Consider the following 19,424-nt stretch of genomic DNA (forward strand, 5'->3'; position numbering starts at 1 on the left):
TCCGCCCTGCCTGTGTATACAATACACAGTGGGAGGAAGCTTCTCATTCGCCAGGAGCGATCGAGAGGGGATGGTCAGAAACAAACGGCCATCCCCTCATCCCGGATCGCTCCTGAAGCGAACCAGACCGCCGCATCCAGCAGGAGGGGGTCCGATCGGACCCCCCACCGCTGGAAGGCAAGCACGTACATGTACGTGCTTGTGCCTGTACATGCCAATGTGATGACGTACAATGGCATGCGGCGGTCGTTAAGTGGTTAATACAGCATTTCCCCAATTCATGTTAAACTAGTGCAGAGCCATCAAAAGAAGAAGAAAAAAACCCAGCTGGCAAATGTTTATGAACAGCGATAAAGAGAAACAATGTATCTTGTTGTGTTGTGTTTGTTTGTTTTTTTTAACTTTGTTTTTTGCATGAACTTCTGTCTGTAAACGAAGTCAGTTTAACCACTTTTAACCACAGACCAAACCCTTTTTGGCACTTGTAATTTACAAGTTAAAATCAGTATTTTTCACTAGAAAATTACTTAGAACCCTCAAACATTTTATATATATATATATATATATATATATATATACACACATATACACATATATACATATACATACATACACACACTTTTTTTTTTTTTAAGCAGAGATCCTAGAGCAGGGATATGCAATTAGCGGACCTCCAGCTGTTGCAGAACTACAAATCCCATGAGGCATAGCAAGACTCTGACAGCCACAAGCATAACACCCAGAGGCATGATGGGACTTGTAGTTTTGCAACAGCTGGAGGTCCGCTAATTGCATATCCCTGCCCTAGAGAATAAAATTGAGATTGCTGCAATATTTTATGTCACATGGTATTTGCATAGCGGGCTTTCAAAAGCAATTTTTTAGGAAAAAATATACTTCAAATAACTTTAAAAAAATCTAAACAGTAAAGTTAGCCCAATTTTTTTTTGTATAATGTGAATGATGATGTTGCGCCAAAAAGCGTGAAAGAATTGTGATCTTTATTCTAAGCTAAAAATAAAAAATTCTAATTTTAGCCAGAATGGTGCAGCTCTAGTGTCAGCATGGTTTAGTTGGGGGGGGGGGGGGCAAAATGTGCCCTATTGTTTCTGGACCCCACTACCAGCACAAACAACAAATAATATACACGTTTGTGGTATCGCTGCAGTCGGAATTTATTGTGGGTTATGGTAGTGGCAAGAAATAGGTATATTTTTACAGTTTTTTTTGCCGGTTTTCAGATACAAAAAAAATCAGATCTGTCGCCATTTATCACCAAAATGAAAGCCCAATTTGTGGTATAGTTCACCTGGATACACCAAGTAGTTTCAATGATATGTACAGTTTTATTAACACATGGCAAACCAGCAAAACTGTTCAGGCATTGGCATGTTTTACCTTCCATCATCAAGAGGTTAAGTAATGGGTCTGGCATTGGAAGCAGGCATTTTTAATGCCCCTCAAACACCTATGCAAATGATACTATGGGCAGTACACAGTGGTGTTGACATTATCAAAACATGAAGCGTTGGCGTCGCTTCATAATTGAAGCCTCATGTCGAGTTTGAAAGGAGTTGAAGTACTTCAATTGCTTCCATTCAAGTTTGTGATATGGCATGCGGTTGCGACGCTGTAGTACATTACAGTTAATAGGTGTTTGTGGTGCAGTTTTAACTTGCCAAAAACACATCAACCGTGCCAAGCTTTTTTAATTCTCATTAAACGCTTATCAACAGTACCTATTAGTGCGATAAGCAAACTTGATAGATGTCAGTATTTTGAGCAAGTGTGAATAAGCCCTTAAAGTGGTTGTAAACCATTACATATATAGTGCCTTGAAAAAGTATTCATACCCCTTGACATTTTGTCATGTTACAACCAAAAACGTAAATGTATTTTATTGGGATTTTATGTGATAGACCAACACAAAGTGGCAGGAAAATGATCAATGGTTTAACATTTTTTTTACAAATAAGTATCTGAAAAGTGTGGTGTGCATTTATATTCAGCCCCCTTTACTCTGATACCCCTAACTAAAATGTAGTAGAACCAATTGCCTTCAGAAGTCACCTAATTAGTAAGGAGCGTCCACCTGTGTGTAATTTAATCTCATTAAAAATACTTGGGCTACTTTCACGCTGAGACACTTTACAGGCCATACAGCGCCTCTCCTGTCTCTCCAGTGTAAAAGCCTGAGTGCTTTCATACTGGAGCGGTGCGCTTGCAGGATGGTAAAAAAAAATAAAGTCCTGCAAGCAGCATCTTTGCAGCGCTGTAGGAGTTAGGTTTATGCCACTCCTAAAGTGCCCCTGACCATTGAGAATAATGGGGCAGCGCTGGCAAAGCCACTAGCAGGGGTTAAAAGCATCCTTCTAGGTGCCGAATTCCGGCGCTAATATCATCGGCGCTTTACCGCCACCGCCTGCCCGCTCCAGTGTGAAAGTAGCCTTAGTGCTCTAGACTGAGACAAGTACACACTATAGGGGGGATATGCTTTGTTCATTTTTCATGTCCCAAGCTTACAACCACTTTGTTATGGTCTTGTTTTACGTTTTTAGATTTGGTTCACAATTCATAATTTAGAAAATTTCAGTGGGAGACATTCATGCATTTTGAAATCCTTGTTATGTGTGCTGAATTTTCAGTGCATGTAATGACATAAAGAGAGCCAATATAAAATACATCTCTCATGTATTAAAATCTCTAAACACTACATAACAGCATTAGGAGGGATTTTTTTTTTTATCTTGTGTGAGTTGTACACATGTAAAGTATATACAGGTGTGTTAATCCCTATAGTTTTAATGTCTAATAGGGACAGGATAATATACAATCCTTCTTACCTTTTGGTAACAAGAGAGTAAGGCTGACGTGTTAATGAATTGTTTGATTATTCACATCAGCTACATATTCATTTAGGCTGGGGCCGCATGTGGCTCACAGTAGAGGTCCGGTGCGTCCCTATTCACCGGTTCAGGTCAGATTTCAGCCCGAATTTTGGGCTGAATTGCGTACCTGAAACAGACCAAATCACACCGGACCTGCTGCGGAGATATGTGAACTGGTCAAAATCTCCTGCTATTACGAATTGGATGTGGTCATCCCACATCTAATTCACAATGGTGTGAACCCAGCCTTAAAGAGGAATTGCAGTCTGCTCACATAATTTGCATTAAAAACATCTTTGCCATTCTGAATCTTCTCTCCAACTACTTTGCATATTATTTTATATATACCGTGATTCTGTACTTGCCAAATACGCTGCAGAAATCTCCCTCCCCTGAGTTTGGCTGCAACCATTTTAAATGTGGGCAGCTGAAGCTGCTGCCTGTTCACTTCTTGGATTTACACAGAGGCGCACCTCCAGCTCTCATTGGCCCTCTTAGGCTTTTTACTAGACACAAAACAGGAAATGGGCTGTATAAGGTATTTACTGGCAGAAAAGAAATGTTTTACTATCCAAAGTTAAAACAAGGGCAAAAGAGTTAATAGATGGAAAGATGAAAAAAAAAAAACTGAAGTTCCGCTTTAAATGGCAAATTCCTGTTTACCCATTTCATTAATACAAAAGATTGACATCCAGACCGATAAGTAAAAAATAAATAAAGTGTATATAGCAAAATGCATAATAAACGTGTGTGTGTGGTTTGTTTCTTACATCACACTGTTATCACTAGATGGTACTTTGTACATATAGTTTTCTTATGTGATGCCATCATGAATAATTTATCAAACTTCTGTTTTTTTTTGTTTTCACAGAAGTACAATTGGAGCAGAAATCGGTCCCTGCTTCTGTCTTCTCTGGGCTTGCTGATGACTAACCCCAACCCCCACCTCACACACTCTACCATACAAAACCAATAGCAATGCAATAAAAGACAAACACATTTTTTTTTCATTCTCATGGATTCTTTTTATATACAAATAATTGCAAAATCATTTAATATAGATATTTATAATAAATCTGTATGTATATTATAAATACAACATGTGGTGGGCAGCTAGTCGTCAGCTAAGGAGTCCAGACTCGCTGAGACAACACCACCTACAATTCATCCACGTTATCCGTAGCATATTTATAAATAGTGTATGATGCATCGTTTGTGTTCTGTGGAGGGCGTGAGCTTGCTCCTCAGGGGCAGGGCTAAAGCACCTTGTAGGTTCTTACATTGGGTGTAGAGATGATCTGCCATATATACACACACAACCTCCCCCACCCTCTTGGTTTTTTTTTTTTTACAGGGCCCAAAGATGCAAAGCTGCTATAGCCCCTTAATTGTATCAAACTCAAGTATATATATAAAAAAAAAAAAAAAAAAAAGGACCGTGGGGGGGGAGTGCTCTTATTGGATCATCTCCTGGTCTAGTCAGAGGTACAATCATTGTGGTAAAAACTGCTCCAACAATATGTGATCCCAATCAGTTGAATACAAAAAGTGTGCTTCAACATTCTGGTACAGGTGTGAGGGGTCTGTGGGCTCCGACTCCTTCAGCTGCAGTTGTGTACTTTGTGCTAAGGGTGTAGAATTAGAAGACATTCATGTGAATGGAACATGGACAAACATACAGCTGCGTGGGACTGTGGATCTATACAACCCAATCTGTGCTTCCCCTTAGATAGCAAGGACTACCTAGGCAAGGGCATTTATATAGGGAGATGCATTCTAGAAGCCTCAGATGGAAGCTGTTTGCCAACTCCATACTGCTTTCATGTGGTCATTTGTGGGGGGGGGGGGGTAGGAGACCTAGGGTGAATTTCACGCCCCCCAGCACTGGTATACATTATCCTAATAGAGGCATCTATTTGAGGTTTCTCATTTGGGTCTTTGATTTAAGGGAAGCAGTAGCATGCAAAAGGTTTCTTTGTACAGTTGTAATCTTTTTTTTTTTTTTTTTTTTTTTTAAAGCTATCCTAAGTTGTGAAATAGTACAAAGTCTAGTTCTTTGTGATCTGGCTCCTAGAATTAACTTCTGTACCATAACACATTGCAAGGCTAGGTTTGATTGCCAATTGTGTAAAATGGTTTGTCAGATGCTTGGGAGGGAAGGGAAATCAAAGTCCCACTGCAGAAAGCATAAAAGGTACCTTTGCAGATGGGAGCCCCCACTTCAAAAGTTAAATGCTAGTTAGGGGTAGTGGAATAAGCTTTAGTACTTCTTTTTCTTCGCTATGGTGGGTGACTAGTCCCCCTGAGACCACTTCAGGGCTCTACTTGGCAGTTGCACTCTAACATCATTGCAGGCCTGCCTACAACCTAGAGGAATAAGGAAAGTATCTACCCCTAGATTTAACATTCAGGCTGGGTTCACACCATTGTAAACTGGATGAGGGATCTCCCCATCCAATTTGCAATAGCAGAAGATTTTGACCGGCTCTCTATGGTACCAGTTCACATATCTCTGCAGTAGGTCCGGTGCGACTTGCGTTTTTTGGTCCGTTTCAGGTGCAAATTGAAATGGTGAACCAGGATGCACTGGACCCCTGTCGCTCATATGTGAACAGAGCCTTAACCTTTTCACAGGAAGGAGGGGTTGGCAGCCCACTGCAAGGGTTTTGCACCCCTCATTTCATCATCTGAGCCATGTTCAGTATTTCTCTGAATACAGAGTCTAACACACTGCAGACAGATAAGCAATGACAATTTTTCATCCACAATGAAACCAGGAGGTAGGCAGTTTTAATGTATGAGCTGCATTCAGACACAAGCTGAACATAGGTCATTTTTATCTCACTACAAATACCGAGAAGTGTTGCACATTATACAGCCTTACAGAAAGTGAAGCTGGATTTCAATCTCCAAGAGCACAATCCAGTGATGTTCTTTGATAAATAATGCTGTCTCCTAACTGCCATACAATAGATTAGGTCATTTCAAAATTATACAGTGACCTAGCGCATAAAGCTATGCAACCCACAACTGAATACCACACTCCATACAAATAAAACAACGTCCAGCCATACTGAATATACACATCTACATTTACAAGTGGAGCAAAAACAAAAAGTATAGCTCCATATGAGAATGATGTAAACTGCGCCAGAGCCATTTCTTTCCTTGCCAAGTTAGGGGTACCTAGTTGACTAGGATCCAGCCCCTGAAACATGGATTTTGTTCAACAAATATATAAACGACAACTGAAAAGACCAAGGCTCGTAAGCCTGTACTTTAGAAAGCATCCTACACTGAGCACTCCAAAAAAACAGGAGCAAATACTTGTGCTTAATGACTACTGTAAAGCATGAGCTAAGCAAGCGCAAATTACAAGACATTAGCGCAATTCATTAAACAAACACAAAGCCAGACAACGGAGAACAAGTGAGGAAAGCTGAAGGCGGCAGTGGAATCATGTACAGGCAAGGAAGGCAGTGTATGAGCGAAAACAGCGGGCAGTGGAAACCTTACAAAAGGGTATAAGAATACCATGATAAGTCACAGAGGACAAGGAGCAAAGGTAGTGAACTCATTGACTATGCTTATGGCATAACAAAATTGAGGAGAATGAGCAGCTTAAACCTTCTAACATTTCCCCCACCCCCCCCTCACACACTGAAGTGGTTGCTGGGGTTAAAGCAGAACTTGTGATGGGTGGCAAAGGGTTCAGACCAGTGCTAGGTCCCTGACCTTAGCAGAGATCTCTCTTCTCATCTGTAACAGCCCAACAGAGCTTAGGTTTTACGTTGGTATCTAGCCAAAGTGGAGATTCTTTACTTTCCTATAAATAATACAGTTGAAGGGAGGATGGTGACATGGTGTTGATGTCAGCCTACCCCTACTTGATTCCTCATAAATACATATAAAGGAGTCGAGAACAACCTCGTAATACCACAGCTCAGCTTAAATGCTGAACACCAATGTGGGCTCTGGAATCCTTAAAGGAAACCCATAAGAGGAATATGAAGCTGCTGCTCTTCTAGGTGGAATTTAGGCAACGTAGGCTGTGGTTCTAAATATCCTCTACAATGACATGTGCTACATATCCGTTTCATCACTGGCATTGTAGAGATATGCAATTCGTGGTTTTACTCAAAAAATAAATATATATATATATCTCAAGTGGTTCTTAAACAGACTTAAGGCTGGGTTCACACTAGCTGCAGCCTTGGGGCACAGCATAGGGTCCGGTGCATCCCTGTTTGTTTCAAGTGTGAATTTGGACCTGAGCCAAAGACACACAGGACCCCTTTTTAGTGCGCTCCGTGGCTGCCCCGGAGATGTGAGAGCCGGTCAGTCTCCTGTCATGTGAATTGGATGCAGGGAAACCCTCATCCAATATGCATCAGCGTGAACCCAAGGTCCCCTTTCATAACGTTACACGTTTCATCCATCTTCAGGATGGTAATATGTAACAAACAGACCAGCCCCTGATCTGGCAGGTGGGCATCCTCTCTCTCTCTCTCATTAAGGATGCTTGTCCGTATAATGGATGGGCACACAGATACACTGACAAGTCTGCAGGGGATCTGCTGATTGCTGGTGCAATGCTTTAGAGGCCCCCAAATCAAAAAATAACAAATGCATATTTTCTTATTGGCAAAATAAAAATGCATTTACCATTTTATTGTCACAAGGTGAACTTATCCTTTAATGCATACCCCTACATTAAGGTACTTTTTTTTTTTAATATATATATATCAGTATCCCCCCCACATTGCACAGTGCAGTTATTTTTTTTATTTGCATTTACAATCGCTTTAAAGGAGAACTAAACACTCCTATCTTACAGCCAAGGAGGCTGAAATATTTGCCTTGGTTTGATTTGCAGTTGCCATAGTACTGCACATGATCAGCTATAACACCATTGGATGGCTTGACCATTTAGGTAACAGCACAAGCAACTGTGACAGTTATCAAACATAGCATGCCTTTAAGGTAACTTTTTTTTTTTACAATAATGTAAATGGTCCTACCTCTGCTAATAAAGGAATGAAGGTACAGATACAAGAGGGGTCAGCGCATTCCCCATTTGAGCTTTGGTACTTGCCGTGTCAGTGCCTGCTCATTGGGCAATAAGTTACAGTCTGTTGTTACGCATTGTCAATTGAAAAGGAAGTTGCCTCAAGAAGCTACAAGCTGAAACAGCTGTAGGGTCTGGCTGCCTGTGCAGAGCAGCAGAAGTGTGTTCATCATTAAACTAGTTTTCTGTTTAGCGTGTACAGCCTTAGGAGCAGAGAAACTAAACGCCCTTGCTTAGTTTCCAAACTCTTAAGTGCAGGGCTTGTATGCAAACACTTACAATGCATGCTATTGAAATAGCAATTTAACACAAGCATCTATTCTATGGTTATGACCTCTGAAAATAAAGAAATAGAGAGAAAAGCTTTCAGATGGAAAACATGGACTGACTTATCCTAAAATACAAACCATAAAAGGCACCAATAAATGGTCATAAGCTAGAGCATGGAAGGTGGCACCATGTTAGTGGAAGGCAGCTGCACTGCATTAATAGACAGTGGGTAGTAGGTATGGCACGTTCCAGTGGGGCAGTGGAGAAAAAAAACTAAGCAATATATCCCACCTGAGACCGGGACATGTACTGTAGCTAAACCAAAAGTAGAAAAAAAGGCAATTTTCACAGAACAGGTTAAAAAAAAAAAAGCTAGTTCAGAAAGTTGCATACAAGTATCTGAAGAGCCAAACCACCTCCAGACAATGTGGAATAGCCAACTGTTACATCGCATAGTAAAGTCTAAACTTGACGTTCCAACCAAACTTACAGAAAGGTCTCAACATTACGTTCCAACTAAATTTAGAAGAAGTATGACCATCTCAGCCAGGTCAAAGTAGAAGAAGTGAGGTTCCTAGAACAGAATACCTTGACCTAGCTTAAATCTGACAGAAGTCAAACACAATATCCCAACACTGGATAAAAAATAACCATCTGCTTAGTAGCTTGCTGGAGACTCTACAGGGCGTTCATTTGGGAGTACTGGCTTTTTTCGGTGTAGTGGGTCGCTTGGTCTGCCACAGATGTCCCTGGATTGTGAAGGCATCAACACTCATGGACATGGTTTTGCTGGGGATCTGAGTGAAGCGTTTTCTGTCAGAACTGTATTTGTAGATATCTTCCACCATAGACAGGGTGATTGTGCGAGGGCCAAAGCCTGCCAGACGGGTCAGTTCATCTGTCTCTGCTGAAAAGGTGTAGACTGCTCGGAACTGGCAACTGCTGTCACGGAACAGGATGAGGAAATGGTTGGACTGGCTCTTGTCCATGTCCTAAGGATGAAGTAAAGAGTTTAGGATGTTAGCATCTCTATGGTAAAGATTATGAGCTCTGTATTTAAAGGGTTAATTCACCTTTATAAAACAAAAAAAAACACAACTGCAGGTAAGGGGCACTTGTAGATTAAAACAAACTGTGCAGCTTTCACAATAGTTAGATAATGCTCCTGCTATAGGCGTAGGCCAAAGCCTGGCTGAAATCCAAGTGATGGCATCATCCCATCCTGCCTTGTTGCTAAGACACTACCAGCCATTACTGCTCACCCCCACCATACTGGAGCAAGCTCTCAAACCCTCACACATGTAAGATCCAGCATCTCCCCTGTTGCAGTATAGTCAAGTTCAGAGCTACTGCAACAGGAGAGAGAGAGCGCATGCAATGGTTTCTGAATTGGCTGGTGGGCGAGCCTTAGCAACAGCTTAGTGACAGGACAGGATGATGCCATCTCTGGCAGTTTCATAAATGGCCTAAACCTATAGGAAGGCTTTATTTACCTTCGGTCAAAGCTGCATAGGTTTTTTTTTTTTTTTTTTTTACAGGTGTCCCTTACCTGCATAGGCTGTTTTTTGGTAATTGTGAACTAACCCTTTAGGTGTATTTGTAATACATAAGCAATGGAGATTTGGCTGTTGGTCTTCAGGAGGCATGCAAAGACAAGATAGGCCATCAAATGGCCATCTTAAGGTGTGCACAGGTCAGCCGAACAATGCTTCTGCAATTGCAAGGCAGAAGTATTGTGGTCAGCCTGAAACAGGGGGTACTGTTGTTATCGACAGTATATCTAGTCAAACACATTCAGCTTAGGATATACAGTTAGTTTGTATTAGGCCAAGCTAACTGGAAAAAAAGGATTACGTTTTCATTTCTACTTACATAAATAAAGTAAAGAAACAGCAACCTAGACCTGTCAATTGATTGTAATGTTCCAGTTAATATTTTTAGACTTAAAAAAAAAAAAACACATAACATCAACAAATAGCTAAAATTGGTGCAGGGATGCATGGCATGCTGAACCTTCAGGCTGGGTTCACACTATTGCGGATTGGATGCAGATTTCTCCGCATCCAATTTGCACAGCAAGAGATTGTGATTGGCTCTCTATGGAGCTTGTTCACACAACTCCGGTTCGAACTGCACAGGGGTCCGGTGCTTCTTCTGCTCCAAATTCAGCCAAGTCGGTGAACAGGGATGCACCAGACCCCTGCTGTGAGCCGCTATGTGCAGCAATACGAACCTAGCTTCAGAGCGCATGCACCAGTAACATCACTGGCTCCATGCACTCTGAATATCTCCTAAACAGTGCAAGTTTAGGAGATTTTTTACAGTACCTACAGGTAAGCCTTATTGTAGGCTTATCTGTAGGTAAAAGTGTTAAAGAAAAGTTTACTACCACTTGAAAAAGTTGCCTATTGACAGCATATATAAGCACCCACTTCCTCCAGTGGAGAGCAGACATTCAAGCCTGCTACCTGTGTGTGCAGGGTATCCCAATCGACCTCACCTTCTTATGGTTCTAAGCTAGCAGCACTGACTTGACCATGTCAGTGCTGCCTGCAGTATAAGGAGTGCTATAGATGCTGGCAGAATTTACTCTCTGTCTTGCTCTATTGTTCAGTGTCCTGCAGCTTCCTGTTGTACAAGAGCTCAGGACACTAACAGGAGTTTATGAGGAGTAGTATACCTCCACTGCTCTGCCTATATCCACCCCACGTGGCCACTTACAATTCAGCCTGCAAACTACTTCAAAAGGAGAGTTATCTGGGGGATTGTAGCAAAGCACAAATTGGAAACCTTGCAGATCCATGCCATCTACCACTGATTCTTGCTCTTCTCAGAGCCATTTACATTTTTGACCAGCAGTCCAATACCTATAGGGGTTACCAACCTCAAGGACTTTGCTCTTCTGTGTTTCGTTGACTTTGCCTGCCAAACAGCAGTGAGATAATGCATTGTGTATGATAAATTTGTTTGATTTTGCACTTGGTTCCTTGTACAATTTTGGCCCTGAAACAAAAATGGACATTAATCATATATGGAAAACAAAATCAGAGGCATCTGTATACATGTCCATCTCTTAGAAAATACAGCATTGTCTTGGCACATATACATAGCTCCCAACTGTCCCTGATTTGGAAAAAAGTCCCTCTGTCCTTCATTTGCCCCCTCGTTTTGATCTGCTCTATTGTAGTTGTATATAAAATGCACTTTTTATCTTTCAAAAAGTGTTTCCTAGTGCTAAACCTTTCATCCAATTTCAAAATGGCTGCATTTGTAAATTTCAAAAGCCAATAAAAAGGAATAGTAGTATTAAAAAAAAAAAAAAAAAAAAAAAAAATGAAAAAGGCACATGTGGGTTTAACTAATCATTTTTTTGTATAGCTCACCTTTAAGGGGGCGTGGCAAGGGGTGGGTCCTATGCCTACATACTTCTGCTAATAGGTGTCCCTCATTCCCATCTCCAAAAGTTGGGAGGTATGTATATAACAGTCACAGAGAAACAATAACGGTCACAAAACTGATGGCAGCTTACAATCTTTGCTTTTGCTCAACACATAAAAAGATGCCTCCTAATTGGTAGGGAAGTTAAAACCCAACTAGGCAAATAAAACATTTTCCCTTACAGTGGGGCTGTGTTTGTGCTGAAAGGGTTACTTGCTTGTTTAGGTCTAGGGCATTAGTAAAAGGAAATTTACTTACAGTATCTCACAAAAGTGAGTACACCCCACACATTTTTATAATTTTCTTTTATATCTTTTAATGTGACAACACTGAAGAAACGACACTTTTCTACAATGTAAAGTAGTGAGTGTACAGCTTGTATAACAGTGTAAATTTTCTGTCCCCTCAAAATAACTCCCCACACAGCCATAATGTCTAAACTGCTGGCAACAAAAGTGAGTACACCACTAAGTGAAAATGTCCAAATTGGGACCAAAGTGTCAATATTTTGTGTGGCCACCATTATTTTCCAGCACTGCCTTAACCCTCTTGGGCATGAAAGAGGACTTCAGTGGCAAGCTCAGAGGTTGCCAACTGAAGTCCTCCTCCACTCCTCTATGATGACATCATGAGGCTTGTGGATGTTAGACACCTTCTGTTTGAGGATGCAGGTGGACCAGAGACCCCCCCCCTCCCCCCCCATCACTCCAGCCTACCACCCCACACTAGAATCTTCCACCCCCCCCCCCCCCACTCTCTAGCCCTCTGGCCCGCCAGCCCTGCACTTACCCAATGCAGGTCATGGTTGCAGCTTCCCCATGTTCCGGCCGTCGCTTCTCCTTCCAGCCAATCAGGTGTTTGGACTCCTGACCAATAGGGTCTCAGGACCCACTTCCTGATTGGCCAGAAGGAAAAACAGGAAGACCTTAGCGATTATTAATTTGTTAATGTCACACAACAGATTGCAGTGCTCTGCACCCCGAGCCCACCCTTATTTGAAGCCAATTAGTATCCATGCATCTAGCACCCTGCATGTAGATTAGGGGCCGGGCACCCCTGGATGTCATCAAGACCAGAGCAGGATCCAAAGCCCAGATCGTGGGGAGTGGAGGATCAGGACAGTAAAAGAGAGATAGCAACGCAAAAATCCATTTTTAAAATGAATGACACTGACAGAGCAAGAATTTACAAATTATGAGAGAAGGTTAGAAAAGTTACCAGTGTATTCTGGGATGGAGGCAGGGGATGAGGCTGTGGATCCAGTGTCCCAGTCTTTGTCGCCATTCTGAGTGAAGAGACCCCGGCTGGGAGACATGAGACCAGAGGGAGACACCGCTCTGTAGGGATAAAAGAGAAAGTCTATTAGTGTATAATCGGATTATACAAAAAACAAAACACAACACTCTTCTTCAGATTCTTGAACTCTATCAGTCATGTGTTCCTTACCGTGTCCCCTTACTGCCTGGGTGCTTACTGGGGCAGGTGAACATAGCAATAAAAACCTGACAGAGGTTCTAATCCAACGCTAGACATAGGAATCTCAAGTGCCTGACATCACCAATGGGCCACTCATAATGTTCAGTGTAGGTAAAGCTACAAAATAATTGTCAAGAACTGGACATGATACAGCAGAAGGTGTGTGGGCAGGCCGCAGGAGATGGTCAAGGGCTGTTACAGGAGTGGTTGGAGACTGGGAGCATGGTGTAAGAGAGACTGTCAGACTGGGGACATGTTACAAAAGAATTATAATATATGGCATCTTACCAGTTCTTAGATGTTGTGGCTGCATTTTTTCCTTTTTTATTTCATTTCACCTGGTGATCCTGCCAGTAGCAAACTTCCTGTCTCAGGATGTCTGCATTCTGGATGAAGTAGTAGACACCTTTGGACACCAGCATTGTCAGTCTGGGGGAGGTTAGTGTTAGCCCTTGTACACACGGTCGGAGAATCCGTCTGAACGTTTCCTATCGGACCGTTTTGTCGGATAATCCGACTGTGTGTGGTCTCCATTGGACTGTTTCCGTCGGACCAAATTTTCCAACTTGCTGGAAATATTTTCCGACAAACTGGTCCGATCAGACATAATCCGACCATGTGTAGAGAATTCCGATCGGACAAAGTGCCGCGCATGCTCAGATCAAATTCCTACATCAAAGCTATTGGCTACTAGCCTGAACGTAGTCCCATCGTAATGAAATTACATCATCTCGTTCCGAACGATCGGATTTTCCGACATCTTTGTCCGACCGTGTGTATGCAACAGTTTCGGACAAGATCCGTCGGACAAAACCTGACGGATTTGGTTGTCGGAATCTCCGACCGTGTGTACAAGGGCTTAGACTAGCGTATTTAGATGGACTCGACTTACAAATTGAAGCTCCGCTAACACTTAAAGTGTAACTCCACTTTTGTTGAGAAAAAAGCATTCCCATCTGGGTGATCTATGTACACTGCAAAGATGTTAACAAGCTTTGTTGCAGATTCCTAACTTTTGTTATTCTGAAAAAAATCCCTCTGTGTTTGTCTGTGCCTCTGTTCTCAGTGAGTCTAATGGGAGTGATTTCCTAATTATCAATCAGCTGCAGGGCACTAATGAGGAAAACTGCTAGGTCTGCATCCCTTTAGACGTGTTCCTATTGGGAATATCACACCAAAAATAACAATTTTGTTGCAGGGGGTGCCTGAAATCTGACTTGCATCTTAGTGCAGACTTATGGGAAAATCAGTGAGCCAATCATACAAGCAGGAAATTATGTTCCTGGGGGGTGTTTCTCCCCCCCATGAAAGTGGATCTACCCTCAGTTACAGGAAAAGTTTTTTTTTTCCCCTTTTGGGATAAAGGCTTTACATGACCATATAAAAGCTGACCATTATAAGTGCCCCGTAGTGGTAAATGGTTTGTCTCAATCTTCTAACTGCTACTTTGTCAGGACAGGTTGGTCTGTTATTTCACAAAAAGTTATATTGGGTTTTACAACCTGTTTTCAAATAAAACATTGTACTGGAAATAAAAGACAGCTTGGTCTTTTTCAAGGAAGTTGAAAAATACCAGACTTACTGGTCGGATCACCAGGTGAAAATAAAAGAACAAAAACTAATTTTAAATAAAGAAAACTAAATAGTGAACTGCAATGTAATAAAATTTAACAAATATTTTCTGTCACGATCCCCGAGAAAGGACCTAGGTATGGAAAAATCACTACTACTGACTGCTGTGCCTGAGGACCGTATGGTAACACCAAAGGCCATATGTGTCTTTTGGGCCATGGGTTTAGTACCAGGGTTTTAATCCTTTCATCCTCTGTTCAAAGTTTCCTTTTTTAAACATTAAGTGCCTATTCGCATATGCTGAGCTTTTTTTTTTTGAGTTTTGATGTGCATGAACACTGCAACAACATGGGCAAAAAAAGTGTGAATGTGGCCTGAACCAGACCATGCTACCAGAATACTTTATAAATTCTCATTAAAATGGTCCGTTGGGTCTTTTTTGAAACCGCAGAACAAGAGATTTCATACACCCCGTTATATTTCCAACCCTTTTGTAAAGGACTCAAGCATAAAAGAGTCTGAATGGAACAGTGTACTCCATGTTGTCCAGTATAACTGCACTCTACACTTTCTTCATCAATAATATTCAAACTTTTAAGGCACGTTTGATTCTGATTGGTAGCTGTGGGAAAACTGCTCTTCATACTGACATTTCTTTTACATCAGGATTTCTGTGTCTGAAAGGCAACATCCCCAGCACATGTGTTCCAGGATCAGCAGATTACAGAGATAAAGAGGCAAGGCAAACTGAAATACTTGGCAGGTAGGTAGGCTCCCTGTATGCATCGCAAGATGCCAAACGAAGACAAAAAGACAACACTCCTTAGACTAGACTATTTTGTCTTTCATGCTGTCTACATCCCCTATATGTTGTCCACAGAGGTAAACTTTACCTTGGAGATCTAGGAGACTTCCTCATAGTTCCACTGCCATTTTCATTCCCCACCGTGGAGAGGGACATGGTGGATTGAGAATAAACTTTACTTAGCTTGGAACCTGAAAACAGACCACAAATAAGTACTATTCTTTGCAGATACAGCAAAAGTCAACTTCTATCTTCTTTCAGTAATCTAAAATATTACCCAACAATCCTCTGACAGGGCTTCGAGCAATCATCGAGTCATCATGGAAGACGGTCTTGGGTCGAGGCTTCTTTACAGCCCGGACGGTCATTGGTTTCTGCCGGAGAACTTTGTCCAGGTCTTCCATGATCTTCAGCTGGTGTCGACGCTGATACTCCAGCTTTGTGAAGTCACCACGACGTAGAATAGTATCTTCATCCTTACGCTGCCGCTGTTGCTGCTGTTGCTGCTGCTGCTGCTGCTGCTCCTCTTGAGGTCTAAAAAAATTAAAAATCTTATCCACCCAAGATATTGTAGATATTGAAAAATATTAATCCTATAGCTAGTCCAGAAAGAGTATCTTGACTCTATCCATCTGAAAACTTCACAGTTTTTATTAGAACAAAAATATAATTGACTTTATGGTGCCCAGGTAGAACATACTTGGCCTCCTCTTTTTTCTCCCTTTCTTCTTCCTGCCACTGTTTTCGTTTTTTGGCTTCCTCACTCCTCTTCTGCTGTTTCTCTAGCAAGGCTGCTCTCCTTTGGGCCATCTCCATCTCTGTCCTTGCCTCACCCTAAGGAAAGAAGGCATCTAAATTTACAACTATCAATTACAGCTCCAATCCCCACTATCACCATATAGAACATTTAATGGATGACAAATGCCCAAACAGTAGCAGTGTAGGAAATACTAATGGATTTTAATATTTATAAAGTAAAGAGGACAGGATATAATCTATCCGATGGTGCTTTAGTGCTTGCAGAATTAAAGTAGATTTGAAATTATATATACACATACATACAGTATTAATCTTTATAATATATACATACACACAGCTTATTCAATGGCTTTACCTTGAAGAAGAATCCAAGTCCTCTCTGTGTTACACCATCCTCTCCAGGAGTTGCATCCAACGAGTCCTCTCCTTCTAAATCAGATTCTTCTGTTGGTTGCAGATCGGACAATGGGATCTCAATCAAACTGCTCCTCTTCCCTTCCCTCTCTTCCCCAGCCAGTGGCCCAATGACACTACTCTGAGGAACCACAGAGGCTACTGGACGCGAGTTGTTTCCATGGACTTCATTAGTTGGCAAAGTGTCCTCATTTTCACCTTCATTTGTATCATCTGCAAAATGTAGAGAGGATCGCGTCTGGACTTGAGCTTTGCTTGGGGAGAATTTACGCAAGTGAGGTATGGTGTCCACATTTTGGGGAGGAGTCAGGACTCTGTTGAGAGGTGGAAGCTTCAGCTCTACTGGTCGTGTATTTTTGGGACTTTTAGGCGTTACAGGCACAGGTTGCAAAGACCTCCTGGTGTTGGGTTGGGGGGATTTTGGAGCTATTCGTGAAGGTGACTGAGAAGGAGATGCAGATGAGGAACGAGGAGTTTGGAACTCTCTCGTAAGTCTAGTAGGTGGTGAAGACTTGGGTCGATGGGGTGGAGGGGAGGACTTTGGAGCTGGGATGACCCAAGCTTTGCTCTCTTTCTTCATCAGCTTCTCCTGCTGGTCAGATAATCTTTTCATGTCCGTCTGTAGAGATGATAGTGCTGAATTTAATTTTGCTACTGCTTTATTATAATCTCCTAGATTGTTATCTAGTCCTGCTTTTGTCACCTCAGGGGAAAAGCTCACTTGTTTCTCTCCCCGTGGTTTTACAGACCCATCATTCATCTTCTCATTCTTTTCTTCTTCGTTTCGTTTCATCTGTCTCTCTTCTTCTAACTCTTTAGGAAGGCCCTCATCTGGTGATAATTTCAGATCATCTTCTTCACAGTCATCCTCCCCTTCCTCCTTTTTCAGTTGAAGAAAGGCACTCTTTCCAAGTCGCTGTCGATGCTTGGCAAAAATCGCTTCAATTCTCTTTTTCTGGGCTTCAATAGCCCTTCTCTTCTCTTCAAGCCTGGCACCAAGCTGATTCATTTCAGAGTTTAAAGCAGGACTCTTTACAGGAGACTCCTCTGCCTTTTGGGCCCATGTTGTTGTATTGGGTGAACCAGATGGGGAACCATCCGAGTTAACTTTGGCATCAAGTTTCTTCTTACGTTCAGCAAAACTTGTCATCTTTGTACCTGATCCAGCAGAGGAATCAGCTTGTGAGCTAAGAGAGCTGCGACTGGACTCTTGATTTGCCCTGTTCTCATCCACATCAGAATCCAGGCTATTGTCTCTTAGCACAGAATCGTCATCTCTAGACAATCTTCTGGATGTATCATGTGTCCTGTACACACCCAGATTTGGGACCATATCATTCTCTACTTTAGATGGCTTTGACTCTTCTGGTGAGTGAAGGTAAAATCCATCTGGTGCTCCCTCTGGGTGCAGCCGAGTCTCAGAACTGTGGATAATTTGCAGTGCTTCTTCAATGGTGGGCAATTCTGTCTGTGTTCCCTGTCCACCACCTGGTTTCTCCTGAACCTGCAGGTCTGTGGTGCACTTTCCAGTCAATGGGACCTTCTTAAAGGTGCGTGGTTGTGTTGGAAATTCAGCTGCATCCTCAGGAGGGCTGTAGGTGGCTCGAGTAATGCACTGGGGGGATTTTGGGGAAGAGGGAGCATACACAGGAGGTGTAAGGCTATCTGAGCTGACAGAACGAAGAATGTTCACAGGGTTCCCCATTACAATGTCAACATCACTGTCAAGGCCAAATGGTATGCTGAAGGAAACTGCCTGAGACAGTGGGGAGCTGGAAGGAAAGGAAAAAAAAAAAAACATATGTTCAGGACTGTACAGGTAGTGTAAAATGTATACATCGTTGCTCTTCACACATGATGGACCTACCCCAAGGTCTGATGTTTCTGGATACGAGTTCATTCCCTAATTTACTCAGTCACCCTGGATAACATTACTAAAGAGTCTCAAATCCAACTGCTTAACAAACCTGTGGACAATATCCCAAGATCCACAAAGACTTTAATATATTATATTATATGTTTTTGGTGGGTAAAATAGCCATCGCTACTGCATGGAAAAGTACAGTGATCGATTTGGCTCTAATGAAGCTAAAGCGGAGTTGGATAACGCTACATGAAAAAAAATGGTTAGTGTCTTATGGGATAAACAATCCCTGTCTGAAAAGGTATGGACCCCCTGGCTCTCTTACCTATGGGTGCCAGATACTTAAAATGATATTAAAGTGTCTTTTTTTCCTTTAAAAATAACAAACAGGCTATACTTACCTGTTTCGCTGCTCCTGGCCCCTCCCTCCAGTCGTGTGTCCCCACAGCAAGCAGGTTGCTATCGGGGCACCCGAGCCGAGCCACAGCTCTGTGGGTCCATTCAGACATGGATCCACGGTTTGGACCTGCCCCCTCTCCTGATTGGCTAAATTACTTTGATCGTCAGGAACGGTAGCTAATGGCGCCGCTGCTGTGTCCTAGCCAATCAGGAGGGAGAGTCCTGGATGGCAGAGGCACTCATGGACATCACTGGACAGAGATGAGGCTCAGGTAAGTATTAGGGGGCTGATGCACACAGGAGGCCTTTTATCTTAATGCATTAAAGAGGGATTCCGCCCAAAAAAAAAATATTAAAAGCCAGCAGCTATAAATACTACAGCTGCTCGGATACCTGCTGGAGATGCCACAATCCAGGCGGCACCCTCCTACACTTGTGGTGGCTTTGCTCAGCCATACGTCCTTTCTGGCA

At 42.2% G+C, this 19,424-nt stretch overlaps 2 protein-coding genes across 5 annotated transcripts in view; one reads left to right on the forward strand and one right to left on the reverse strand.

Annotated features, from left to right (window-relative positions):
• Positions 1-3,898, forward strand: part of XAB2 (XPA binding protein 2) — a 36,494-nt gene extending 32,596 nt beyond the window's left edge. The window contains 1 exon segment of the mRNA XM_077469988.1: positions 3,760-3,898. Within this exon segment, the coding sequence (XP_077326114.1) occupies positions 3,760-3,821 (62 nt within the window). The 3' untranslated portion in view covers positions 3,822-3,898.
• Positions 3,899-5,656: 1,758 nt separating this feature from the next.
• CAMSAP3 (calmodulin regulated spectrin associated protein family member 3) overlaps positions 5,657-19,424 on the reverse strand; it is a 142,561-nt gene continuing 128,793 nt past the window's right edge. For all 4 annotated transcript variants that reach the window (XM_077469985.1, XM_077469983.1, XM_077469987.1 and 1 more), the window contains 7 exons: positions 16,632-18,462; positions 16,218-16,351; positions 15,795-16,051; positions 15,606-15,708; positions 12,883-13,001; positions 11,111-11,229; positions 5,657-9,218 (listed from right to left, as the gene is read on the reverse strand). In XM_077469985.1, coding sequence (XP_077326111.1) covers positions 8,916-9,218; positions 11,111-11,229; positions 12,883-13,001; positions 15,606-15,708; positions 15,795-16,051; positions 16,218-16,351; positions 16,632-18,462 — 2,866 coding nt within the window. In that variant the 3' untranslated portion in view covers positions 5,657-8,915. The remainder of the gene's footprint in view (positions 9,219-11,110; positions 11,230-12,882; positions 13,002-15,605; positions 15,709-15,794; positions 16,052-16,217; positions 16,352-16,631; positions 18,463-19,424) is intronic.

Source organism: Lithobates pipiens, unplaced genomic scaffold (assembly GCF_037356315.1).
Source record: "Lithobates pipiens isolate NorthernLeopardFrog02 unplaced genomic scaffold, aLitPip1_a1.2 Scaffold_8, whole genome shotgun sequence".
NCBI classification, from domain to species: domain Eukaryota; kingdom Metazoa; phylum Chordata; class Amphibia; order Anura; family Ranidae; genus Lithobates; species Lithobates pipiens.